The 27,857-nt window shown below is 44.3% G+C and overlaps 1 protein-coding gene across 2 annotated transcripts; it reads right to left on the bottom strand.

Moving 5' to 3' along the window:
* Positions 1-18,288: 18,288 nt before the first annotated feature.
* LOC123429797 (translin) lies at positions 18,289-26,801 on the bottom strand. Of its 2 annotated transcripts, none has more exons than XM_045113790.1 (7): positions 26,398-26,801; positions 26,215-26,311; positions 26,007-26,122; positions 25,855-25,899; positions 25,525-25,550; positions 18,821-18,956; positions 18,289-18,647 (listed from the first exon to the last, which is right to left on the bottom strand). In XM_045113790.1, exons 1-7 carry the CDS (start codon positions 26,750-26,752, stop codon positions 18,547-18,549), a joined length of 876 nt encoding a protein of 291 aa, XP_044969725.1. In that variant the 5' UTR covers positions 26,753-26,801; the 3' UTR covers positions 18,289-18,546. The 2 variants fall into 2 exon arrangements, with proteins under 2 accessions (XP_044969725.1, XP_044969731.1); XM_045113796.1 differs by lacking the exon at positions 18,289-18,647 and adding an exon at positions 22,634-22,874 and having other exon boundaries at positions 18,867-18,956.
* Positions 26,802-27,857: the final 1,056 nt, after the last annotated feature.

The following is a 27,857-nucleotide window of genomic DNA, read 5'->3' as shown; positions in this document are numbered from 1 at the left end:
TGATACCTTTGGAAATGAGATTTCTGAGTCCCCTGTGGCTCACAGATTACAACAACACCAGTTGAAGGTACAGGTAAAGGTTACTTGACGCGAGCGTGTTGATAGTTCATTTGGAGTTGCTTCTTCTTCTTCTTCATCGATCTAGGATGGGTTCCAGGCCGGCAGCCTGGGATAGCAAGGATGGACGTCGTTCTTCTTTTCTCGTTTGTTTTCGTCCGTAGTCGGACCCTCTCTTCTTCATGATGTTTATGTATTGTACTGCTGTGACTCTGATGTAGCTTGTGGCGAGTGTAAGCCAATTCTATATATATATATATATATATATATATATATATATATATATATATATATATATATATATATATATATATATATACATATATATATATCTTCTTTTCAGTACATGTACTTGTAACGATATCCATTCTTGCGAACAGACGAGATGCGCTTCTATCCTTGACGAGGGCCTCGTGCCAAATTGAGGATAGGGTCGCATCTTGGGCGTGACACATAGGGCCTCTTGGGCTGTCCCACTAGCCCACTAAGGGCTGGTGCAGCACCCCTAAGGCCTATGGGCTTCCCCCGGGTGGGCTGCCCCCCCCCCCCCCGGTGAACATCCGGAACCCATTCGTCACTCCCGGTACATTCACGGTAATGCCGAAAAACTTTCCGGTAGTCAAATGAGGTCATCCTATATATCAAACTTCATCTCCGGACCATTTCGGAAACCCTCGTGACGTCTGTGATCTCATCCGGGACTCCGAACAACATTCGGTAACCAACCATATAACTCATATACGCATAAAACATCACTGAACCTTAAGTGTGCAGACCCTACGGGTTCGAGAACTATGTAGACATGACCCGAGGGACTCCTCGGTCAATATCCAACAGCGGGACCTGGATGCCCATATTGGATCCTACATATTCTACGAAGATCTTATCGATTGAACCTCAATGCCAAGGATTCATATAATCCCGTATGTCATTCCCTTTGTCCTTCGATATGTACTTGCCCGAGATTCGATCGTCAGTATCCGCATACCTATTTCAATCTCGTTTACCGGCAAGTCTCTTTACTCGTTCTGTAATACAAGATCTCGTGACTTACACTAAGTCACATTGCTTGCAAGGCTTGTGTGTGATGTTGTATTACCGAGTGGGCCCCGAGATACCTCTCCATCACACGGAGTGACAAATCCCAGTCTTGATCCATACTAACTCAACAGGCACCTTCGAAGATACCTCTAGAGCATCTTTATAGTCACCTAGTTATGTTGTGACGTTTGATACACACAATGCATTTCTCCGGTGTCAGTGAGTTATATGATCTCATGATCATAGGAATAAATACTTGACACGCAGAAAACAATAGCAACAAAATGACACGATCAACATGCTACGTTCATTAGTTTGGGTCTAGTCCATCACATGATTCACCCAATGATGTGATCCAGTTATCAAGCAACAACACCTTGTACATAGTCAGAAGACCTTGACTATCCTTGATCAACTGGCTAGCCAACTAGAGGCTTGCTAGGGACAGTGTTTTGTCTATGTATCCACACATGTATCTAAGACTTCATTCAATACAATTATAGCATGGATAATAAACGATTATCTTGATACAGGAATTATAATGATAACTTATTTATCGTTGCCTCTAGGGCATAATTCCAACACGGTAGTACCGCTCTGCTTGTGCAGTAAGTGGGGGTAACGGTTGGTTTTGTCCCCCCCACTATATAAAGGGTTCTTCCACTCCGTGAACCCTACCTTTGACCCTCCAAGACTCCATTGTTCCTCCCTAAGCTCATATGTGCCCGGTCTCTCTCCCTAGCCAATCAAACTTGTTGATTCTCTAGAGATTGGTTGAGAAGGCCTAGATCTACACTTCCACCAAGAGAAAATTGATTGCCCCCACTAATACCTTGCGGATCTTGTTACTCTTGGGTGTTTGAGCACCCTAGACGGTTGAGGTCACCTTGGATCCACATTCCATTGTGGTGAAGCTTCGTGGTCTTGTTGGGAGCCTCCATGCTTTGTGTGGAGATAGCCCCAACCTTGTTTGTAAAGGTTCGGTCGCCGCCTTCAAGGGCACCTATAGTGGCATTGTGTGAGGGCGTGAGGAGAATACGGTGACCCTAGTGGCTTATTGGGGAGCATTGTGCCTCCATACCGCTCCAACAGAGACGTACTTCCTGTCAAAGGGAAGGAACCTCGGTAACACATCCTCGTCTTCATCAGTTCCACTTGTGGTTATCCCTAACCTTTACATTGTGTATGTTATTTTTGTAGAGTATTTCTTACTTGCCTTAGCGATTATAGTTGATAGCATCATATAGGTTGCTCACCTAGTTGTCATTTTAGAGAACCTTTATGTTACTAACCCTAAATTGTTAAGAATAGCTAAAAAATGGTAGTTGTCTATTCACCCCTTCCCCCCTCTAGTCAACCATATCGATCCTTTCAACTGTTGAATAGCAGCATAGTTTTCTTGGTGTTCCCCCGGGGAACTTGGAGAAATTAAGCTATGGTCATGTTCTCTAGTGGGGGTGGTGGTGGAGTAATGTCTCCTTGTGGTTGATCCTGGTGATCTCCAGCTTGAGCAAGCCCACCAGCTCCCTACTGCTGGCTGGAGCTCCCGGCGTTGGGGCTGGAAAAGATGCTGGTGTGGGTTGCAATCACCATCCTGTTGGAGCTGCTAAAGCCAAATGACTGGGATAGATGAGAGGTAAAAGCAATGATGGGGGAGGCGCCTAAAGGGGGTGGTATAGTGCAAGTGTGATCAAACAAGGGCCGAAAAGGCCAAACACATTCATTCAGATAAGATAGGTTATGCAGTCGCTTACATGTTGCCAAATGCAAAAGCGCGACTTGCATCGAAGCACAAACAACAAAAACAATCAACAAGCACACATGGTTTCATTTGAACCATTACACTGACTCGACTTCACATCAGGGACACATAACTTATCCTAGCTTAGGGAAATCTCGAAATGAGTAGAGAGTCCTCGGCTTAGGTAGTGGAGTGTTCGGTCTCGTGTTCACATTCTTCTATTTCTTCCTCCTTGTCATCATCCATAGGGGTGTCATATCTAGTTCAAAGGGTTGGAGAACAAGGAGGTCCATCCTCACAATGTTTCATCGGTGGTCCAATGAAGAGCTCATGATACTCCTTCGTACTCATGTGACGATGCTGAGATGTTCCCTCAGCGGGTGCATCTCTAACTGGGTCTACTCCTCTTTTGTAAGCTATGGTTGGAAGCCCTACGGGGCCACCTTTTTTCTTGATCCGATCTCATTTCTACTAGGCTTGGCGAAGTAGCTCCCGGGTGTGGTGAAGTCCCTTCTGGAGCTTCACGGACTACTAAATCAGGTTGTGAGCCAAACTGTCGCCCCAGAGGCTGAAGTAGTCCTGGAACATGAATGGTGATCCGTCCTCTTTTGATGGGGTCAACGTCCAACTCTCTCCAATATCATCCTTCCTAAAAGGTCGGTGGCGGGTAGTTGGTTCGTCTACCATCTTTGGGATAATGTCTCAAAGTTGGGTGAGTGTCTCTCGTGTCGTCGTCTCGACTAAAATCACGAGGGTCTCCATATGTGGTCCCTCAAAGAACCAACTCGCACGGAAGTCGTTTTCCATCATGACTGATACGTCTCCAACGTATCTATAATTTTTGATGGTTTCTTATCTTGTCAAACTTTGGATGTTTTGTATGCCTTTTATATATTTTTTGCGACTAACTTATTAACTCAGTGCCAAGTGTCAGTTCCTGTTTTTTCCGTGTTTTTGACCCTTTTGAGAGGAGGATTTTAAACGGAGTCCAAACGGAACGAAACTTCCAAAAAGATTTTTTCTGAAACAGAAGAAGACCGGGGAACTTGACAACCAAGGCAGGGGGCCACCAGGGACCCCACAAGCCCCCTAGCCGCGGCCAGGGGGCCCGCGCCTCCTAGTCTTGTGGGCTCCCTCAACCACCTCTGCCCTAGGTCTTTGGCCTATATATTCCCAAAAATTCCAGAAAAAATCAGGAGATCATTGAAAGTACTTTTTGGCCGCCGCAAGCTTCTGTCTCCGCAAGATCCCATCTGGGGCACGTTCTGGTGCCCTGTCGAAGGGGGGATTCGGAGACGGAGGGCTTCTTCATCAACACCATGACCTCTACGATGATGCGTGAGTAGTTCACCATAGACCTACGGGTCCATAGCTAGTAGCTAGATGGCTTCTTCTCTCTCTTGGATCTTCAATACAAAGTTCTCCATGATCTTCATGGAGATCTATCCGATGTAATCTTATTTTGCGGTGTGTTTGTCGAGATCCGATGAATTGTGGATTTATGATCAGATTATCCATAAATCTTATTTGAGTTTCTTCTTATCTCTTATATGCATGATTTCATATCCTTGTAATTCTCTTCGAGTTGTGGGTTTTTTTGGCCAGCTTGATCTATGATTCTTGTAATGGGAGAAGTGCTTGGTTTTGGGTTCATACCGTGCGATGACCTCACCCAGTGACAGAAGGGGTAGCGAGGCACGCATCGTGTTGTTTCCATCAAGGGTAAAAAGATGGGGTTTTCATCATTGGTTTGATATTATCCCTCTACATCATGTCACCTTTCTTAAGGCGTTACTCTGTTCGTCATGAACTCAATACACTAGATGCATGCTGGATAGCGGTCGATGTGTGGAGTAATAGTAGTAGATGCAGAAAGTATCGGTCTACTTGTCTCGGACGTGATGCCTATATGTATGATCATTGCCTTAGATATCGTCATGACTTTGTGCGGTTCTATCAATTGCTCGACAGTAATTTGTTCACCCACTGTAATATTTGCTATTTTGAGAGAAGCCTCTAGTGAACACTATGGCCCCCGGGTCTACTTCACACCATATTTTCGGCCTTACTCTTTTACTTCGTTGCACTTTCCGCCTTCAGATCTCACTTTGCAATCAATCTTGAAGGGATTCACAACCCCTTTATAGCGTTGGGTGCAAGATCTTTGTGTTTGTGCAGGTACTCTGGACTTGATGAGATTCTCCTACTGGATTGATACCTTGGTTCTCAAACTGAGGGAAATACTTACTGCTCCGGTGTTGCATCACCCTTTCCTCTTCAAGGGAAAACCAACGCAAGCTCAAGAGACGACAGAAGGTTTCTGTCGACGTAGCAATGACCACATCAACGTGGTACTTCTTCATGGTGGCATTAACCCAGTGCTCGTGGTAGAGTAAAATGGGAGGTCGGCGAATCTGGCACTTATTTAGGTTGTCCTCAAGAAGTACGGGAAAGCCGATGGCTAGGAGGTCTTTTGGTACAACGTCCATCTACAAGGTTTAAGGGGAGAGGAGTGAGTGAGGTTTTGAAAAGAGTCTAGGAAGGGTAAGAAGTATAAAATCTTTCGAATATGACAATTAGGTATAGTTTTGAAAATATTTTTATCCTATCTAAAGTCCATGCTGACTAAGGCTTCCTACAGTCATGATGGCTTTGATACCAGCTTTGTGGGGACCCCGACTCACAAGTTGAAGTCTCCAATTGTGCGTGCACAGTAATCATAAGGTCAATGCTCACAAACACAATGAACTGAATATCAGGAGTCTTACATCCATTACATAACATTTTACATGAATAGGACCATTACGGTCAAGTCTTACACACATAAGGCCACTAAGGCCAAACATCAAATAAACACTCGCATCAGGAATCTTCAACAATAACTTGGACCCATGCCATCTGCCTTAACCCTTCGGCATTCTGACTAGGAAGCGTCCTAATTCGCATGATCATCACCAAAGAACTCTTCCTCATATTCCTATTCTTCCATGCATGGCCAAGTAAATAGCTAGGGACAAGCCAATGAGTACTTTGAATGTACTCGCAAGCAACCCATGATTGGAAAAAGAATAAACATGCATGGTATATCACTAAGTAGGTATTTTGCGGAAAGATAGTTTTAAGAGCAATATCGTCTCCTATCATTTTGAAAATCATGCATCATTTTGAAAATCATGCATCATGAGGTTACAGATATCAATATAACAGAGTTCAACCAACTCTCATTTAATCATCTCGACAGGTCATCTGTCATAGTTCAAGGATTTCCTTCTCATGCCCAAGTTTGTAAAACAATGGACGTAGCCCAAGAGCGGTTATCCATCTGTCCTTGACCATGGACACGGCTATTCGAATAGTTGACACTCTGCACAGGTTGCACACTTTACCCACACGACTCGAGGAACTTCCATCTCAATCCAAAACTCGCCATACAATAAGTACCTGAGATAAGCACCCGAATATTATCTTTCCCCCATCAACACTTAACAAATAGTCCACTCGTTGGTACCCGGGCCTCATAATAATACATCACAACAAACAAGTACAACATCGTATATCCATGAGGGGACACAATGGATTATGCAAAGGAGGCAAGCCTGGCAAGGTTGCCACCACAATATCATTCCTTTGAATGCAAGAAAGAAGTGTTATAATGACATGCATAAAAATGGTTGCATCAACATGCTCAAAGAATTGCTTACCTAGCTCAGCAAAGTCTTCAAGGTCTTCAAACACTTCTCCTTCAACTCCTTCATCACAAACATGATCTATCATCGCAAAGTAATTGGACAAAAATAAGGCAATAGCAAAAACAGAAAAATAAAAGCACTTAGAAAAATGTCTACATATTTTTATTAAATATTAGGATGAAAACTAAAAATACCATAATTCTTAGTTTTGGAGTTGGAGTTATAAAAATAGAGACATGGATTAAACAAGTGGATTTAAATGCTCAAACATGGATTTATATTTGAACAGTACAAAAAAGTTTGTCCAAACTGAGTGGAAATTGTACCATTAAATAGGCATGAATATTCCAAGATTTTAGGAGTTTGAATCATTGCATTTGGACCAATATACAAACTTGAAGAGTGTTGCAAAGTTTCTGGAAAAAAGAAAAAAATGGGCACCGTGCACCCTGGGCCGAAACTAGGCGTAGCTGAGCCATCCAAGATGCAAAGAGGCCCACGCAAACCGAGGCGCACGCTCTCGCGAGGTTTAAACCTGACGGATGGGCTCTCGTTGCGAGAGAGAGAGGGCACGCGTGCGAGAGAGAGAGAGAGAGGATGTTGACACGCAGGCCCCGCCCGTCATCCCTAACCTCGCGGTCAAAGGAGTGGCGAGCCCACTGTCGGTGATCTAGGCCACGGCGAGGCGAGCTGTCAGTATCGGCGTGCTCAGGGGGCTTCTGCCGTTTGGGTGGAGGTGCAGGTGGCCGTCAGGGAGGCCCAATTCGTTGGTGACACGGAAACGAGGCAGAGGGGCTTCAGGAGATTCTTGCTCCAGTCGGCTCCGGGTGCAACCGATGGCGAAAAGAGGCGGAACGGGGTCACTGATGTACGGGGGTTTCAGATCGGGGGAGAATAGGGGTGGAGGAGCTCCCTACCGTGCGAACACCAGCTAGCCGAGGTGCCACAGCTCGGCTCGATCCTGAGCACACGGGGCTTCTCAAGAAGAACGGGTGGTGCAAGGGCTCGATTAGGTGCGACAGAGACAAAGACGAGGGGAGAGAGAGACTCGGGCTGCCTTTTATGGGCTCGCCACATTGCACCGTGAGCGGAGCTCGCGGGTGCCCGCGTGAATGGTCGTGGTGGCCGAGGGAGGAGACTGGGGCTGGTTTGCGGCGTTGGTAGGAGTCGATCACGACACAGGGAAGAGAGAGGGGGGCTGGAAAGCGCCAGGGGCTCGCGCGTGCGAGGTCGCCCATTAGGGCTCTCAAGCGACCTGCGCGCATACGAGGGGAGGCAGTCGGAGGGAGATAAAAAGGAGGGGCTTGGCCTGATAGCGTGTTGCGTACGTTGAGGGGAAGCTGTCGGCGAGTGAGGGGAGCACGAGGTGGTCAGGGCTCGGGATGGGAAAGGGTCAAAACAACAATTTTGGAAAATCACGAGAAGGTGTTTGTCATTATTTTGAGCTAGGTAACTTGTTCTCCTTAACATGATATTTGGCACGAGTGAAGCTTAGGACCAATAGGACTTGTGGTAAAAATTTAAGCTCAATAGGAGAAACTTGTTAATGCAACTTTTTCAAACCCTAGAAATCAAGAGAAATCGTTTTGAATATATTTGATCATTTTGCACTGTTCTCCTTGATGCACCAATTGGTATAGATGAAAGAATAGGCATTTTGAACATGTCCACCAATATTGAGCACAATTGACCATACCTGATAATCTAAAGTTGTTCAAACTTGAAAATGGACACACGGGGTTTTGAGGCACTTTGATGAATCAAATAAAGTTGGATTCGGATGAAACTTGGCAAGATCATCATTTGAGGCATACTAGACTTGCTAGAATTTTTATGTATTTATTTGACAATATTTGTTACAAAAATATTTCAAATACTTGAAATGTCGAAAAAGAGTTTTGGAGGGTTTTGTCCAATATTTTGAAAATGACCATGTGTTGAAACTCATATATATGGCAAATATATGTCCATTGAGTTTCCCTAAATTTCTCAAATATTTTTGAAACATTGAAATAATTTCCTCCCATAAAAGATAATTTCTAGCCTCGGGGAAAGCATTTAATAAAATATAAAAATAACTTTTAAAATATTACTTTTGTAGTTTTGGGAGGTCTTATAGCTAATAGGTTGTAAATAAATTCTGTGAAATAATTTATATACCCTAATTTAAGGACATGTAGTTCAAGCCTTAACTCAGGGATTTTTTAAACCCTAAATTTAAAAAATGCTTTTTGGCCAAAACAAGTTGTATGAAAATAGTTTTATGACCTATACATATGGCATGATCATTAGGCAAGGTTTTGGGTCAAGGAGAGGAGTTATGAGAGTAGGAGGATTTTTATGAATTTATAGCACATACAAGCAAGCAAGCAAATGGCAAATCAATGAAGCATCACATAAACACAAAAAGTTTTTGTTGGTTCAAATTTGAGCTTTACTAAATCATAGTAAAGTGATACAAAAATAGGGTGTGATAATAAGGAACTCAATTGTTTAAACCAAAACAACGAGAAGGTTATCGTTCACTTACGATCGGTATGTCTAGATAACCCCCCACTTCCTTCACCTGGAGACTTAGTATAGTTGTAGTGGTGGCATGGTTATTATTCATGCGAAGTGATGAAAAGATGATCAACTCAAAACTCTTGTTAGCCTAGACAACATAATAAGTAGCTTTTATTTTGTTTCTTCTAGCTAACACTTGCTAGTTGGTAACACTTTGGAAGAGCTTTTCTTTATTTTGCAATGAAAACATATATTGTGGGAGTGATAGGTATGTAATAGACATGTGATACTAGAATAACTCGTTAATAGCCAGGAGTGTCCCAAACACTTCCTTCAATCGTTGCTTACTGAAAGTTCCGTTGTTCAATAAGAATATTATGCCAAAGAAATGATGCATGCAAAGTAGGGGGGTTTCAGTGTGTCTTAAGTTTGAATATAAATGAAAAAGGATTGTCTATTTCGAGCACTGTGATCAGTATTCGTTTATTATCACATGCACACACCCTCAAGAGAAAGCCGAATAATATTTGTTGCAGTGTTAGCGCTACAAACGTTAATAAACTCATAGCCGAAATCTGAGCCAAAACTGTGGTGGGTTGTTCATTAGCCATGGAGTTATCGGCATAACATTGAGAGATGTGATAAAGTCGCATTTACACGACATAAATAAACATATAGTGATGTGGCAATGGAACTAACAAGAAGCTGGAGCGCCATATATTGCAAAACATATTTTGGCATAATCTTGATCGTCTTTCAACTGGGTTTCTCTCGACAACTTTATCCACAAGAAATGTTCAAGATAGTGGCCGGTTCAATGATTATCAGGCCAATTTATTGCCACTCAATGGGTCACCAATAGGATTATGCCTTATCTTTGTTATTTATTGTTTGGGATGATTTATCGCTTCATCGAGCTGAACCTCCATGTGTTGAAACCCCAAACTAGGCCTCCCCATCAGCAGCCCCTCAAGTAGAATGCTGCCCACTCAATATGGTTTAATCACTTGCCCAGTGTCGCCATGCTCTTATTCTCTCGCCGTCGCCGCCCTCCTAGCATCCGGCGATTGAAGCTAGCTCCGTCTAAGCAGCCCGCCCTCCATATCTCCCCCTCGTATTCCCAAATAGCTCAATCACCAGTGCCCTCTACATCTCCCCATCTCCCAACCCGTCCAAAACTAGGACCAAGATGCCGATGACTAGAGCATTCACCGCCGCCACCCCTTCGTCCGATAGAACGGGAGTCGTCCCACCCCTTCCTTTAACAACAAGACATTAACGACTAGAGCAGCTCGCCCCTGCCATCCCTTCCTCTGATAGCAAGACATCGCCAACTGGAGCAGCTCGTCGTCGCCCTCCTTCCTCCAGCAGCCGATGAGTTGCAACCCCCTCCTCTAGCAGCAAGACGGCTATCGACTAGACATGTTGCCAACCCCTGCTTCCTTCTAGGTATAGGTTTATTCCTTTATTCTCTGGTTAACTAGTGATGACTAATGAGCATGGTGTGTACAAGTAGATTCACTAGATTTTAGAGTTGTTGGTGTAGATTAGATAAATATTGGTTGATTTGGTAATCTGATACATATTGTTGTCCTTTTTTATTTATTTAGTGATGGAAGCCTGGGATTTGCAAAAGAAACTGGCTGATTAATAGTCGACCGGTGAAATCAATTAATCGGATGATTTTCTATTAATATAAAGTGCCAAGCCGATCAAGAAGTAAACGATAAATGATATCCTCAACATTGTCCACAAGTGACATTGAGTCTATCATTTTAAATACTATGGGGTTCAGTATCTTTATCACCTTCTTCTACAAATGTTCTCATCATCCAAACCTTTGTGAAGACTTTCTCTTATGCATAGTTATTCTTTATTATCATCACATTCTTATAAAAACTAGTCCGACTATCGGTTAACTAGATTAAAAAGAACAAAGGCTACTAAGTTACTTGATCAAGACTTACTCGCAAGAAGGAGGGGAAGGAGGGTTCGTGTGCCATAAAGTTGGATGATGTCCATAAAGACTATGATAGAGTTGAGCGGATTTTCTAAAAATTATCTTGAAGCTAGATTTTCATAAAAGTTGGATAGATCTCATTATGCAATGTGTGTCAACCATGGAGCATCAGGCTTGTTTTAATTTCAGAAAAAGTGATACTCTCTTCGTCCAGGTGTGTTAGGCACCTAAGAGAATTCTGAAATTCCGACGTTTATGTCATTATAGATGCATTAATGTTCGTAATTAACCCTTTCTTAAAAAAGGTTGGACCAACGCATGCGATCCTTCTATTCTTAAACTTAATCAATTAATTACTTCAGCGTGGGGATTAGTTGCATGTTATAAATTTAAATTCATGGGTTAGTGAAACCGTGCCAGCAATATTGTTTTATTTATTACAGTGTTTTGTAAAGAGAAACTTAGGTGGTAATTGACTTCCTTTATGGTTCGAATTATTTACATTGCCCAATCTTCTTACGCCTAGATTGCAGTGTTCCTTCTTACATGCCCAATACACCTGGACGGAGGAAATATACAGAATCCCGCACTATTCACCATGTCCAATCCACTCCACTTAATTAGGGCTTCAACCTAGAGGCAGAGCATACGTATTAAGGACCTGTTCGGAGTCACTCCCGCTTCCTGACTCCACTCCAGGAGCAGCAGGAGCCGTAGTTAAACTTTACGGAGCGGGGAAACAGCTACTCCGTGGATCCTTCTATTTGGCGGAGCTGGAGGTCTTCCGAACAGCTCCTAAGTGGGAGTTCTACTGTTTGTACCAACTTTTAGCCGAGCAACCGCATTGATCCCATAATGTTGTTATTGGTTAGTAATCAGCCAATAGCAGACGGATTAAAGCATGCACAGTGCAAAATATTCCCTCCATTTTTAAATAGTACTTTTTAAAGATTTCATTATGGACATGCAAAACAAAATAAATGAATCTAGTACAGTCTAAACCATGTCCGTAATGAAATATTTAAAAGGAGATATATTTAGGAACGAATGAAGTAACGATGAGCGGGGATAAATTATTATTTATTTATTTATTTTTGAAATGGAACACCTTGCATTCCAATATTACGGTAGACCAGCCAAATCGGCGGCCACAGCACAAGTTACATCATTCGGGAAGTTAGATTGCCACACTCGGCTATCATAGGCTCCCACCATCCCACGTGCCGCTAGCACATGCGCTGCGGTGTTACACATACGAGGAGAGTACACCACCTGCCACTCCATAAATCCGAATTGTAGGCGAAACTTAGCCTCATGGAAGAGGATCCCGAACGGTCCCCGATCCTGCGCAGTTGATGAGATAGCCTGCTGGAGGTTGGAGCAGTCCGTCTCAAAGATGACCCGACCCATCCCCTGATCCTCGGCAAAGGCGATCGCATGCCTCAAAGCTTATGTTTCTGCTTGGAGCGGGTCTGTCAGCTGGGCTAGTCGCCCTGCCGCCAAACCAACCAGGGCTCCCTCATGATCTCGGGCGACAGCGCCCCAGCCTCCATCGCCAGTGCTGGTCGTATAAGCGGCATCCAGGTTGATCTTAATAACTTCATCAGGTGGAGGCTTCCATCGCTCCATAGCTTCGGCTTGGGTTGTTTCTTCTCCAGGAACTCCACCCATTCCCTGGTCGTGGAGTTGATCAGTGCTCCCAACACTTCTGCTGATCGTCGCCCCTTTTTATGATTGACACTATTCCTCTCCGACCACCAACTCCATAGAAAGCAAATCACCCACAATTTCTGTGTTTCCTCCAATCTGAAGATGGTAATCAGCATGCCCTTTGGGTTGTGGCACATCAGCAGCTCTCGCCGTATCCGTTCCATTCCTCCCTCCCTCCAAACTTGTTTCACTTGTTTACACTTTAAAAAGAGATGTGCTCCATCCTCAGGTAGGCGGCAATACATGAGGCATTTCGTATCAAGCTCCACTCCCAGGCGCTCGACATTCCGGAGTAAAGGATGGATATTGTGTGCTAGGCGCCACATAAAATGATGGACACGGGCTGGGCACCGGGTCTGCCACAACTGCTTCCAGAATCTCGCCTCTTGCCCCTGGTCTACTGAAGGTTCACCCGTATGTCGGTCGCTCGATCTTCGTTGGAGCTCCATGTGCACCCTATATGCCGACCGCACCGAGAACATGCCCTTTGGATCTGGATGCCATGCTACAAAGTCATCGTAATGCTCACGTATGGGAATGCTAAGTATAGTCTTGACATCGGCAGGACAGAAAGTTTGGCGCACCAGCTGCTCGTCCCATGTGTTAGTTGTCGGATCAAGAAGTTCGGATACCTTCGTTAGTAGATGTGGTCCCTGTAGGGTGCGAGGTTGACGGGTGTCGCTAGAGGGAAGCCAAGGGTCTGACCAGATGTTGATATTATCGCCGGATCCAACCCTCCATATCATGCCAGCTTTCACCACCTCCACCCCTTGCAGTAAGCTTCTCCACACATAGCTCACCCAGGTTGAGCAGTAGCTTGCAGCACGTCACCGTGAGGGAAGTACTTCGCTTGAAGGACACGGGCACATAGTGACTCGGGCACTTGGATGATTCTCCAAATTTGGCGTGCCAACAGAGACATGTTGAAGGCGTGTAGGTCCCGAAAGCCCAAACCCCCCTGCTCCTTTGGTAGCATCATCCTCTCCCAGCTTACCCAATGGTGCCGGTCTTCTTCATCCTGGTTTGCCCGCCAAAACTGGCATACCATCTGACGAATACTATCACACAATGCTTTCGTAAGATCAAAGCATCCCATAGCATATGTGGGCACCGCCTGAATTACAGCTTTGATAAGTACCTCCTTCCCTGCCTTTGTCAGTAGCTTGATTTTCCAGCCCTTCAGGATCTCCCAAATACAGTCCCTAAGGTATTCAAAACACTTACGTCGCGATTGACCGACATAGCTAGGTAAACCAAGGTACTTTCCATGCTCCCCTTCCGAGTTCAGTCCAAGCAATGCTAGCATCTGATGTTTCCGTTGGTGCAATACATTTCGACTGAAGAGCACTGCAGATTTGTCCTTGTTGATCATTTGCCCAGAGCCACGCTCATACACTTGCAGTATTTTATTTATGACCCCAATACTCTCCGGGGTGGCCTCGAACAGCAGGAGTGAATCGTCCGCGAAGAGAAGATGGCTGACCGTAGGCGCGGCTGGAACCACCTGTATCCCATGAAGCTGACCAGTGTCCTCCGCTTGTTGCAGCAGAGCCGAAAGTCCTTCAGCACACAGGAGGAAAAGATACGGCGAGATCGGGTCACCTTGGCGCAGTCCTCTACCCGGGATCACCTGTTCCGTATACTCCCCATTGACCTTGAACTGGAATCGCACCGTTCGAATACACTTGCTGATTAGTCCCACGAAACTTGGGGCAAACCCTAGCCGTGTCATCACCGTCTCCAGGAAGTCCCACTCGACACGATCATATGCCTTACTCATATCCAGCTTAAGCGCAGCATAGACACTGCTTCCCGACCTTTTCCTCTTCAGAAAATGTGTCATCTCATATGCTAAGATAGTATTATCCGAGATGAGCCTCCCTGGTACGAAAGCACTTTGATTTGGTGAGATAACTTCCCCCAAGATGCATTTGAGCCTATTAGCTAACACCTTAGACACCAGCTTATAGACTACGTTGCAGAGGCTAATAGGGCGTAGATCCTTCATCGTTTCCGGGTTTTGAACCTTGGGGATAAGAGCCACTAGGGTATCGTTCCATCCCTCACGTAAGTTGCCGCCTCGCAACACATGCAGCACCTCACGGGTCACATCATCACCAACTAGGTGCCAGTAGTGCTTGTAGAAAATCATAGGTAGACCATCCACACCAGGGGCTTTCAGATCACCGACACTGTCCAGCGCCTCCTTGACCTCCTTCGCGGTGAACTCCGCAGTCAGGACACCATTCATCAGGGGCGTAACTTTGGGATATATATGCTCAAGAATAGAGGTCGCGTCTGCACCTGCCATGGGGGTAAATAAGGAGGTAAAATAGTTAGTAATTAGGCTTTTCATGCCCTCCACATCCTCCACCACCACTCCATCTTCTCCTTTCAGCCGTGTTAGGGAGTTCTGCTTCTTTCTCTCCGATGCATATGCGTGGAAGTACCGCGTATTACGATCACCCTTCGTCGGCCAATTTGCATGACCACGCTGGCGCCATACTAGGTTCTCCTGCTCTTCGAGGCGTTCAAGTTTGAAGCTTAGTGTTTGTTCTTTCCTGACTTGGTGATCCGAGATCGGTTCCTTTCGAGTGGCCTCCAACTCAGCTTTGATCTTCTTCATCCGCTTCCTTAGGTCCCCCAACACCTCCCGATTCCAATTGCTTAGGGCTCCCAGGACCTCCGCTAGTCTGTTCTTCACAGGTGGGTTCATAGCCTTGCCCCATGCGTTCTCCACAATACTATCACAGTCCTCTTCGAGTAGCCACTTCGCCTCAAAGCGTGGTAGCCGTGGGCCGGCAGCCAAGCGTCGCACTCTCGGGCTTCCATCCCTTGATAACAACACCGAACGATGATCCGAGTGATAAGGATCCCCATTCGTGACTTTATACGCTGGAAATCGGGTACACCAGCCCGGGTTAGCAACAACACGGTCCAGACGCTCTCGGATATATCCATCAACTCGGTAGTTTTTATTCCTCCAGGTGAAAACATCACCATCAAAGCCTAGGTCATGCAGGTTACAAAAATCTAGGGCGTTCCGAAAGTTTTGCATCATTCTATGATCACGCGGGACACCCCCCCCCTGTTTTTCATGGCTAAATAAAATTTCGTTGAAATCGCCCAAGCAGACCCAGGGCAGTGCCATTGGTGATGAAGAGTCCGCAGCAGTCTCCACGTCTCCACCTTCCTCTCCGTATGCGACTCCCCATATATCCTTGTAAGACACCACTTGAAACCATCCTTCTCCTCAACTATAGCATCAATATGCATCCTGCCTTTCCAGCGGACTGTAAGCTTGATTCCTTTCCTCCAGAACAGTGCCAAGCCTCCACTCTTGCCGACGTTGTCCTGCACCACCATGTGATACAGACCCAGCTGGTCTCTGAACTTGCCCATCCTCCCTCTGTCTAGTTTTGTTTCCGACAGAAAAAGAATGTCGGGGTCCTCCTCCTTCTGCAACTTCAGAAGGCTACGAAATGTCGGGCCATTCCCCAAACCCCGGCAGTTCCACGCACATAGCTTCATTGGGGCTCGCAGGGTTGTCTCGGCAACCCCGCGTTCATAACTGCATCAGTGGTCTGACCCTGCTCAACTTTCTTCTTCATGTGCTCTTCCGACTCCTCCAGTTCCATGTGATCACCACCACGCTTCATACCAGTAATCGCTTCCTGATATCTGTCGGTTCCTTCGGTAAACCCCTCTCCAATCTTCCTCCCCCGCTTCGCTCGTTTGAACATACCAGCTTTCTTTCCCTTCCCTTTCTTCTCCACACCCTTGTCCCTTGCAGGATCATGAGCTGCCAGTTTGTAACCAGTTCTTGCTCTAACCCCCTCATCATCCACCAGCATGTTACTCTGCGGCATCGCCTCATTCACCAGCCCACAATCCCCTTCTTCAGCACCCTTCGTGTCGCTACATTCCGCACTAACTCCCCCTCCCTCTTCGATACCCTTCTCCCCGGCCGGGAAGGCCAGCTGCTTGACCACCTCCGTCTCCCGTGCACCCGCCAGTTTCTTTATCGGACTCGTAACCTCCTGCCCCTTCTCATCGCTTTCATTGCGCTCAGCACCACTGCCCCTGTCCTTGCGCCAAGACGGGCCGTCACTCCCCGACAGACTACGCCGACCCCAGCCTGTTGAGCTCTTCCCTCCCAAGCTACGGCCACCAGCCCCCCAACGATTTCCCCCCTGTTTCTGCTCTCCAGGCCTCCCCGTCTAGGGATGAACGCACGTAGCCAGGGGCCAAACTACGGCTTCTCTCCTTTCTTCAGCTTCACCCCACATGCCTTACCAGTATGCCCGATGATCCCACACACATAGCAGAAGTCATGAAGGTGTTCATATTCAAATGGACACCAATTCTTCCCATCCAGCGTTTCTTCCTTCCCGTGGGGGTCTACTTGTTCCTTCTGCTCAACCTCGGCGTCCTCCTCCTCCAGCGTAAAGCCCCGCATCAACGGGGCCTTGATATTCATACGGACCTTAACCCGAAGGAACCTACCCATAGCTTTTCCATCTGCTCTAGCTTCTACTTCCTGCACTTCCCCGATCAAGGTACCGATCGCCTCACCAGTCTCCTTGCACATCATCCCAAGTGGCAATCTCATGATCCTCACCCAAATAGGGATGGTATCAAAGCTATAGTCCTCCGGTCTCTTGCTCGCAATGAAATCTTCGAAAACCAACAAATCACTCCCAAACTCCCACGGCCCCCCTTCTAAAGCCATCCTCTTGCCCGATTCCTGCCCAAACGTGAAGAGAAAAATGTTCTCCCCGACTTCCACTCCAGGCCGTTGATCGGGCACCAAATTCTTCCCAACGTCTCAGCCATCGCCTCCACAAACACCGGCTTCTTTGACAGAAGCTTTGCCAGGGCTTGCGGTTCCACCATCCCCACCTTCCCTGATCTGGCCCATCCGATCTTGACTCCCTTCTGCTCCTTCTCCGACAACTTCAGATTGTGCAGCAACCCTTCAACCTTCTCCAGCAACCCTTCAACCTTCTCCATCAGGACTCCAAACGCACTCACAGGCACCGAACTAGGGTTTTGACGTGGTGTACGATCGTGGCCCCTAGACCCACGAAAGGCTGAGAGGTGGATGGGTTCAAGGAGAGGGACGAGGGAGGACGATCACACGCCAGCGCAGATCCCCAAAGCAGGTTAGAGATCGACGACGCAGCGGCGGGGCGGCGACGGCCAGGCAACCCTAGATCGCCTCCGAACTCGCGAGACAATAAAACCAACCGTCACCCTAGGGACGGACTGAATTTTCTTGGGATGGCTGGGGGATAAATTATATTGGCAGGGACGAACGTGTCTCTTTCACTCGTTTGTGGAAAACGAGTACAGACTCATAGCTTTAGCTTAAAATGGCAACTGGCATAACTACGAGGAAACTTCAATCCAATGCACCCGCATCTGTTCAGACAGCTGTATAGTCTCATGCCTATGCGTTTTCTCCCCTAAAATGTTTGTATGGTTTTATTTATTATCCTAGGGCGGCAGTGTTCTAGAATTTATTTATAATCTCAGCTAAAAAATTTAGTGGAACCCCTATTGACGGCAAGAGCAAAGGAGCGTTACAAAACCTAACGCATGATGTAGATATAGGTCACATGACATGTCAGCAGAATAATTCTTATGTCATTTTCCAACCCACAGGTGGGTCCCAAAAAGTGCCGCAACTTAAAGCGATGGACAGTCAAAATTAGATATCCTCCCAGCATGAGCTTTTCGTAGGAACCATCCGTCCAACATAAATTTCATTGGTAGCGAGGACAACACATGACAGCTGTCGATTGCCAGGCACAAGTAAATGGCAAGGCACCGCTCACCGTCTATGACTGAGCAACCTCTTGCTTTGACTCCCCAGGCACAAGTCCGCGTATCTTCACATCATAAAATACTTCCTCCACCCTTCTCAAATCATACTTCATCCCTGCAAACACAAGTCCAAAAAGAGGGGGGAGAACACAGCTCAATCAACACAGATTACCAAAAAACAGAAAAGGCATGGCAAAATATCACGGTAAGATGAAATGATACTGCCCAAAGCTAGTCAAGTTGTATTAAAATTAACTTGTCCAGAGAACCATAAGCTGAGGAACTCACCATCAAATTTCTTACGCAAGAAGTCATTGCGCAGATTCAGCATCCTAAATGAAGCATGCAGATCAGTCAAAAAGCTTAGCACCTTCCGTGGACAGTCATAGTCACCTGCCGTGACCCGATTCACTACGTATCTAGGCTGTAGACAATTCAGCAAGCAGCCATTAATACAAGTCATTCGTTATAGAGCATTACAGTTCTAATCAGTACACATCTAGGCTATACAAAATTAAGCAGAACGCAGCCATTAAGACAAGCCATACGTTATAGAGCATTACAGTCCTATTCAGTACACATCTAGGCTGTACAAAATTAAGCAAGTGCTACGTTATAGAGCATTACGGTTCTATTCAGTACACACTTAGGCTGTAGAAAAATAAGCAAGCAGTCACTCGTATCATTATTGGTTGTAGAGCATTTTTGTTTCATATAAAGGATGTAGAAGGTTCCCCAAGCAGCCATTAGTTCCACTCACTGTAGGGAATTGCAGTTACATCTATATGAGCTGCAAAAATATCAGCAAGCAGTCGCTATACCACTCATTGGCTCTGCAGCATTTGATTTCTTGCTGAGCATAAATCCAAGGAAATAACCATGTAAAGGTAAATTTAAGAGTTCAGGATGCAGATGGTATTATGTAAAGTTTGCACTTTGCAGATATGCCCAGCGTGGTCTAATACATTCATTACGAAGTGTACTACACACTACAGTCCATCTCAGGTTTATATGATCAACACTTGTAACATAGATCATTGATGAAGAAATATATTCCTCCGTCCAGAAATACTTGTCCTAAAAATGCATATAATGGATGTATCTATAACTAAAATAAGTCTAGATTCATCCATTTCTAGGACAAATATTTCCGGACGGAGGGAGTAGTTCACAGTCCAGCCCAAGTGTAAATTGTTTGTACTTGTATGTGCTATTTTAGCATGCACCCATAAGTTCATAAGATATAACATAGGTTCATCCTGAACACCAACAAAATTGAAGTCAATCTCCGTATTCTAATTTATTGGCTTTGGCTCTTTAATTTTTTCCAACAAGGGGCATATATAGTATGGGTGCATACTATTCCTGAACACTCACATGTTGAAATCAATCTACATATACTAGTGAATTGACTTCGGTTCTCAACCTTCTAGTATTTAATATTTATATACTTGTATCTCATAAACAAACAAGTTGGTGATGATGGTCCGTCTTGGTACGAATGGCTGAGAACGAGAAGTGGTTGCTCACTGCCCACCTAATTCCGTTTCACCAAACACCCCAATGTACCATGAGTTTTACAGATTTGCCAGGCCGAAACTAATTTTAGTTAAGTAATTAGTTTGTAAACATAAAGTATGATTTTCCTTCATCCCAAGGCAAAGCATGGGTTTGTTGCTAGTATGTAATAGGACTATGAAAGTACAAGTTCAACGAGATCTCTCTGTCATGGTTGACCATTTCGTGTTGTTGAACCGACCGAGGAACCACGTGCCTATCAACACCCCCTCAGGAGATATCTACACCACAATCCATGACCTGCACTGAAATATCTAATGTCATGATCATATTTCTCCCCTGCACCCACGATCTATTTATTTTGCTGGCAAAAGATTCCTGCATTATGTTAAGAGATAGATGGGGGCATGGGGACAAACAAGCCACAAAGAAGAGTACATCCTGGAAATCTAAGACAAAGGATACGAGCACATACACGTCCTTACTAACCATCCAGAATGCCATGCGAACTGGAGCTCCACCGCTGACTGGAACAGGGTTCCCCGTTGGCAAACCAGACCTTCAGTCGCCACCAGCTTCACAGAGAAGCAGCCAGTGGACCAAGGGCCTCTCTCGGAACTGCAGAGGAACCAGAGGTTGAGGAAGTTGCTGACGCCATTGATCTGGGGAGCCACATGCACCAGGGAATAAAGCTGCCCCGCAAGAACGGTAGGAGGTTCCCAACCAGGAGGCTAAGCAGCCATCGACCATACTGCAGAGTCGTCAATCCCATAACCATATGGCAGGCCTCCAAAGGGGAAGTTGAAAAGGGAAACACAAACTGAAAGGCAAACTCAATGACGAAGACCAGCTTCACAAGTCACAACCATGCAAGAGGAGATAAAAAAAAACATCCGGCAAGAAATGGAGCAGACGCCAAGATACAGAAGGAACACTTCATCAGCTCCAAACGGACCCGCTTGAGCTTCACAGAGAACGGAGATGAAGCAGCACACATAGATCGCCAGAGAAGATGAAGTAGAAGAACTAGAATCTGCAGTTGAAAATAAAAAAAGGTAGAAGGGAAATTTGTTGAAACCTGGAGAAGAGCTGGGACATTACCCACTATCTGTTGACTGAATCGATGGAGAGAGGATAACTTGTGTCTGTGAGAGAGAGGGTGGCCCACAGCGGCTGACCGGGAACAAGGCGGTGGTGGACATCGCTGTCGGCAGCGCAGACCAGAAAGACACCAAACCAGGGTAATGTGGCTTGCCACAGCGGTACAGGTACATGCGAGGAAGAGCCTTAGGGGTGTGGATTGTGGGGCATGCCGGCACCGAATAAGAACCCAGGCCACAGGCTTAAAAAGGATTGGCCGGGGCAGTGGTGGACTGCAGAGGAGGTTGGAGAAGGGCAGAGCGGCGAAAGTGGTGATTGGGCCAGTGTCGGTCGGCAGATCTGGTGGTACTGCAGCAGTGGACTTCGGCGATGGCGGCGATTCCGACCAAAAGAGGATAAGGAACCATGCCCAGCTGAAATCGATTGTGGAAGTTCGCTGAAGGCTGACAGAAAATTAGACCTCCCCCAAGTTTAAAGATGTCATCAGGAGTACTCGATGATCGTCACTGGAAAAAACTAATTTCCTTTGTTTAACGCGCCCAAATGTATTATCTTTGTTTAAACCCTAAATTTCCTTTGGGCCAGTGTCTGTTGTGGACTAGCAGCAGGGAGTCTAAATTGAGGGAGATCATGGATCTTTTAGGCAGTAGTATTGCATTGGCAAAGATCGGATAAAGGAGTCTAATTTATCGGTAGTTCATACTGTGTTAGCAAATCATGTATCTCTGTTTGAGATAAACAAGAAGAACAATCCATTATCTCCGAATTATTCTATCATCTCAACCCTATGCCCGATTTCTCCAACCAACCGCATCTGGTTCTCTTCAGCACGGCAGCTATGCCATTGTGATCAAGATTAATGGTACCGGGATTGAAGTGTTGCTAACAAGTGTATGCAAGTTTTCTGCAAACCCTTTAAGAAATAGACAAGACAACACCAAAGAATTTTTAAGTCAGTAGACATCGTTGATAGCTATAGAATTCTATTGTATGACTAACAATTTATGTTTCACATAATAAAATGTGAATACTGTGTGGAATTGAGAAGGGCCGGTACATGTCTAGCATCCATCTAGCAAAACAAACTATCTTCACAAGTGCTTCTTAGACGTCGAAATTATAACATAATAATTACCTTTTAACATGATTTGTTCAGTCCTCGGATATTCTTATGAAAATTATAAGCAGTGTCTATTACTCCCTCTGTCCCAAAATAAGTGTCTCAAGCTTAGTACAACTTTGTACTAGAGCTAGTATAAAGTCGAGACACTTATTTTGGGACGGAGGGAGTATATATTAAAATCACAAATCACAATAACAGAGAAAAACAAGAAGTTCTCACAAAAAGCAAAAGATGACCATCTTTTAATTAGCAAAGTATGACCGGTCAAATTTTATAATTTTACCTAGACATTGTTAAATCTATATTCTGGTTAGTCCTAGATAAACATTATATCCTCGTCATGGGAAAAAATGCAATACTTCTGTCATCGTCAAATGTGCGGCCACCAATCTGCTATCACATGTGCATGCATCCATCCAGTTGCATGTCCACTGTGATTGGGAATGCAAGACCAGGCATCCAGATCCCTTGTATGCACCCATCCAAAGCTCCAACATATGTGTGCAACTGTGCATGCATCCATCCAGCTAGCATCGCAACGGCGAACGTAAATGCAAGTCCAGCTCTCGATCCTATCGCGAGCACAACTGGCCAGGTTATCTACAGTAGAGCAGGAATCATGCGTGAGACAGAGAGAGAATTTGTCAAATACTCTGAGGCTTGGAGTACTTCCATTGCACTGGCACATGTTGGCATGTCTACAGGTCATTAAAAAATACAAAAAAGAGAACACACCACTAACAATACATGCATCTGTTATCACAGTTTTAAAGTGGTCCTCGTATCATCAATATCGATGTGGTGCCCCTCCAGTCCAAGCAGTCTGGCCGTTGTGATATGGTGGCTGAGTAGCCGAGAGCGGGAAGGAAGACCACAGTGGAGGCACGAGAGGAAGGGAGGGAGGGAGAGGAAGGGGGGGGGAGGCATGAACCTTCTCCTGTCCTAGGGAGAGAGAGGGAGGGATGGAGAGAGAGAGTACACTTCGGTTAGGTCATACTTGGGAGCAGGGATGAGAGCTGGCTAGGTCATGGTGCTGAGCTTTGCATCTTCGGTTAGGTTGTGTGCTTTCATTTAATCTGCTAGTGGCTCTAAGTTATTGGGCAGTCATTCTAAGTTAGGGTTGATTGATTCAGTTTGTTGTTATACTAAGTTAGGCTGTATCTATGAAGTCACCTCGTCATACGCCACAAGCGCTATAAAGCTATCAAGGGGATAGGTCACCATAAGAACTATGTCCGTTACGACACCAAATTTCAAATCCAAACTAACAGTTCAAGAAATAAAAAAAAGGCTAAGTTAACAATAATAATATAGGGCCGATTTCATGGCCCAATTTATATTAGTTACTATTCACAACTAGAATTATTATTTTTAGTTTATAGATATGTGTTTGCATGTTAGATTTGAAACCGTGTGATTTGATAAATATATGATGCGGCCGTATCAACAATCTTTCTAAAAAAATACGACTTTTAAGATGTTTTCTGCAAGTACTCGATATCGCGTAGCAAAAGCAACCAGGCAAGTGCATCGACAGCAATCAACATGTAAATTTAGTCCATCTATAAACAAACATGTAAATTTTGCTATGCTAGAGATTTTTACAACAATTTTGAAAAATGCCGTGTGTTATTAGTCAATTTTGTTACACATATGCACACCAGAATCTGCACCAGTTATTTGGTAAATTAGTCTACTGCAAATCACAATGACATGATCAGTCTACAACTACCACTAAAAGAATGCTTTAATAATTTCCTAATTGTTTGGAATTTAACAAAATATTTAATGCCTCATTGCAAAAAAAAAGGATTTATAAGATTAATGTAGACATAATGCAACCTAGATTTTCTTAGTGCATAGCTAAAGGCAATGTGGGCCATAGAACCAGGATTGAGCATAATTACAAGTTATTCTACAATAGTATATATAAAAGCGATACAGCAAACATTGTACATTTAAGGATCAATCAATAGTGTACAGTCAATGAAATTAGCAATTCGACCCTTACACATTGTTGTAGATAAATAACTCTTTACCATCAACTAGAGCTTTAAAGCCTAACTGTAACTTGCCTAAATCAAAGATTATACATACTATGGTTATGCACTTATCTAAACTCTAATGCAATTTTTATAATACTTTATTTTCCTTGGCATGTTAGAATTTACATGCCTAAATTTATTGGATTCCCGAGGATTCCTTAATCTTATTTATAGAAAGGAAAACACTATTGGTAGAATGGTAGCTATAATAATTACGACTTTACAAGAAGAGGATATCTTAATGACATGCCATAAAGTGCAAACTAACATCCGTGATACTCCCTCCATTTTTGTATACAAGGCCACAAACCCATATTACAGGTACCAAGACAAAAGTTAAGGCCTTTTAAGTCAATTTGTTGCAAGACACCTTGTCTTCTTGTTTGCCATGTAAATTAATGTGTATTTTTCTCTCTCATGCACATCAATCCAATGATCTCACTCTTGCATGCATGCAAGGAATAATAAATGTCCTCCTTTGCTAGTACTACAAGGCAAACACCATTAATATTGCATCGATTAGTGTTAGTAGCCTTGTATATATGAAAATTGTAATTTTGATAGTGGCCTTGTATATAAAAATGGAGGGAGTACAAAAACTGAAGTAGGAATGAGGAAGAGACATGTTGTGATGTAAGTGGAGAAAAATTGCCATTTATAATGAATATAAATATGTTTTCTACTGCAAAAAAAAACATGCATATTCACTACTAGTGTTTAGAATGGAGGTAGTTATGAAGTCCAACATATTGCCAATTCAAAAAGAGGCACAGTCATATGAATGTGGTGTTTGTAGGGGACTGCCTTGGATATGAGGAATTCCTTAAATCTAAAATATATAAATAGAACAAAGGAAAAGCTCTTGACAAAGATCTTTCTTGTATAGCAATAAATAGGAATGAATGTTTATTATAGGGGCTGGGGTAATAGGACGGAAAAACTATCGTGTGCTATTAATTTGTAAATAATGTGAAACAAAAACAAATAGACGTTTAAAGTGTTGCCCGTGCATGTGTGTGGGCCACTTTGCTAGTTTTCTTAACAAAGACAGGTTGATTGATTTACTTTTAGTGATACTGATATGTTGGTTGTAATAACCACATACATGTTGACAAGACATCACAAAAAAAGATAAACTAATTCTGCGGAAAAAAGATAGTGTGTAGATAATCAAACTAATATTGAGTAGTTGATGGGGAACTTACAAAATCATTGGACATGAAGCACAACCCTGCGACACAAATAAGTCCTCGTGTGAGTAAGCAATGTCATTTACGCACAACATTACGTGAAACAAAAGCATGCTAAACCCTAAAGCAATTTAGTTGTTTATAAAAGAGATGCAATAGTTCTGATGTCAATGTTATAATACATGTATATTCATTCCCGGATAATCAGTATCTTTCAATCAAAAGGAGGGTCAAAACTACATTCCCCCTTAACTGTTCTTGAACAAACATTTAACATGTATGACACTCAAATCTCACAGATAACATTCAATTCACAAAGCAGAGAAGGTAATGCATATAACGAACCAGTCAGGTAGTCTTCAACGTCCAGGCCAAACTCTCCAGAACCCACTGCAAAAAGGCAGGAACACAACATATTTAGTAGCTTCGTAAGCAAGCACACTGGCACTTTATGCTACAAGACAACTAGTGCAATAGTTGGCAGAGTCTTCACGTACATCCTAGCTTTTCCTGGGCCTCAGCGTGCGTGAGCAGGCCACCAGTCTCAAGCCAATTTGTGAATGCTAGCATCGACACCACAGACTGTGTCTCACTCTTCCAGTCCCCATGGTACCTAATAAGCAACAAACCCCAATACATGAGCAATTTCCACATAGCCCAACCTCGGTAACATGGAAAAGTCGCGTGGTTAAGCCATCTCATCACCTGTAGTACTGACCGGGGCACTCTTTGAGGATCTCCGCGAGCTGAGAGTACAGCCCCTTGATCACCTCCACCTGCGCCTTCGCCTTGCCGAGCACATCTGCACGAGGAGATGATATAGCTCCGGATTAAGCAATGGGAGCCAAAGCCCAAACAGAAATGGAAGGGGGGAAAGGGGGCAGCAACCAGAAAGCGGGACGGGCTGGTGGATGAGGAGGAGCGCAGCGGAGGCGGCCCGGGAGGCCGACTCGACCTCGGAGACGACGGCGCGGATGCGGTCGCGGAGGGCGGAGGAGCCATCGAGCTGCGACCGGAAGGACTCGAACTGCGCGTCCATGAAGGCAGGCAACGGCGGCGGCTGGGAGTCGGAGGAAGCAGCGCAAGGCGGGGCGGCCGTGGACGAAGAGGAGGAGAGACGGTGCAGGGGTAGGAGGAAGACACGGCGGGGAGGGGGGAGGCGGTAGGCGGCAGCGGGAGGGGCGAGGAACGCGGCTCGGAGCGCGGCGGCGGTGGCTGCTACCGCTGTTGCTGCGGGTCTCATCGCGGAGCAATGGGTTTTGGGGAAGATTTTAACGGAACTGGGAGGGCCGCCCACGAGAGGAGCAAGACATTGTCTCCAGCCCGGGCACGAAAACGTATCTAGACCAGGCCATGCAGGGCTTGAAACTTCTTATTTTTCTTTTTTGCAATTCAGGGCCTGGGGAGACTTGAAGCAAAGTGAGCAACTATCTCAGAAAACGCTCCAAAAAAAAATTAAGGAGTGCTTCTTTGAAAGCTTTTTTGGTCACTTTCAGCCGCTGTCACTTAACGCATTCTCAGTCGTCGCCATGTATCGTGTTCTGTATATTTTTTTTAGATTTTTTATTTATTTACTAGCAAAAGGGTTTGTGCGTTGCAACGGAAGAAAAACAATTATAATCTTCAATGGTGCTGATCATATTATGTCTTTCAAATTTTAGAACATTTCTTGAAATGCATGAACATTTTTTGAATTAGCAAACATTTTTTTCAATTACACTCAAAAAATAATACACAATTTTCTTTTCAAAATCATGGAATTTTATTGTTTTCACCAACATTGTTCTCAAAATTGTGAACATTTTTATAAATATGCGAATATTTTTACAAAAATCCCGAGCATTTTTTGAATTCAGAAACATTTTATGTTTCCTTCAAACTTTTATTTCAAAATTCTAAGTTTTATAAATTGCAAAAGTTTTTCAAAGTTCTAAATTATTTAAATTAAAAAATGGAACAGAAAAATGAAAATAAAAAACAAGACTAAAAACAGAGGCACGAACTGTTTTTAAGATTTTTTACACGGACTTTTGTTTAAAATCATTGACTTTTTTTATTTTATGGACATTTTCTCAAAATTTAAACATTTTTTGTATATGCAAACATTTTTCAAAACTCCTGAGTAGTTTTTGAATTCTCAAAAAAATTATATTTTTTTGAATATTTTATTTTGAAATTCTCAGTTTCTTAAAATTGAGAAAAGTTATTTGAAGTTCTAAATTATTTAAAGTAGAAAAACAAAATGGAGCTGAAAAGAAAAATTAAAAACTAAACTAAAAAAACAGGCGCCCACGCATGGGCCGGCCCAAACAGTGTGCTCCATCTTTTTCCAACGCCCAGAGCGTAAT

This window comes from Hordeum vulgare, chromosome 1H, assembly GCF_904849725.1.
Source record: "Hordeum vulgare subsp. vulgare chromosome 1H, MorexV3_pseudomolecules_assembly, whole genome shotgun sequence".
NCBI lineage: Eukaryota > Viridiplantae > Streptophyta > Magnoliopsida > Poales > Poaceae > Hordeum > Hordeum vulgare.
Note: the sequence above shows the minus strand (reverse complement) of the source record. Positions and strands in the feature narration are given on the sequence as shown.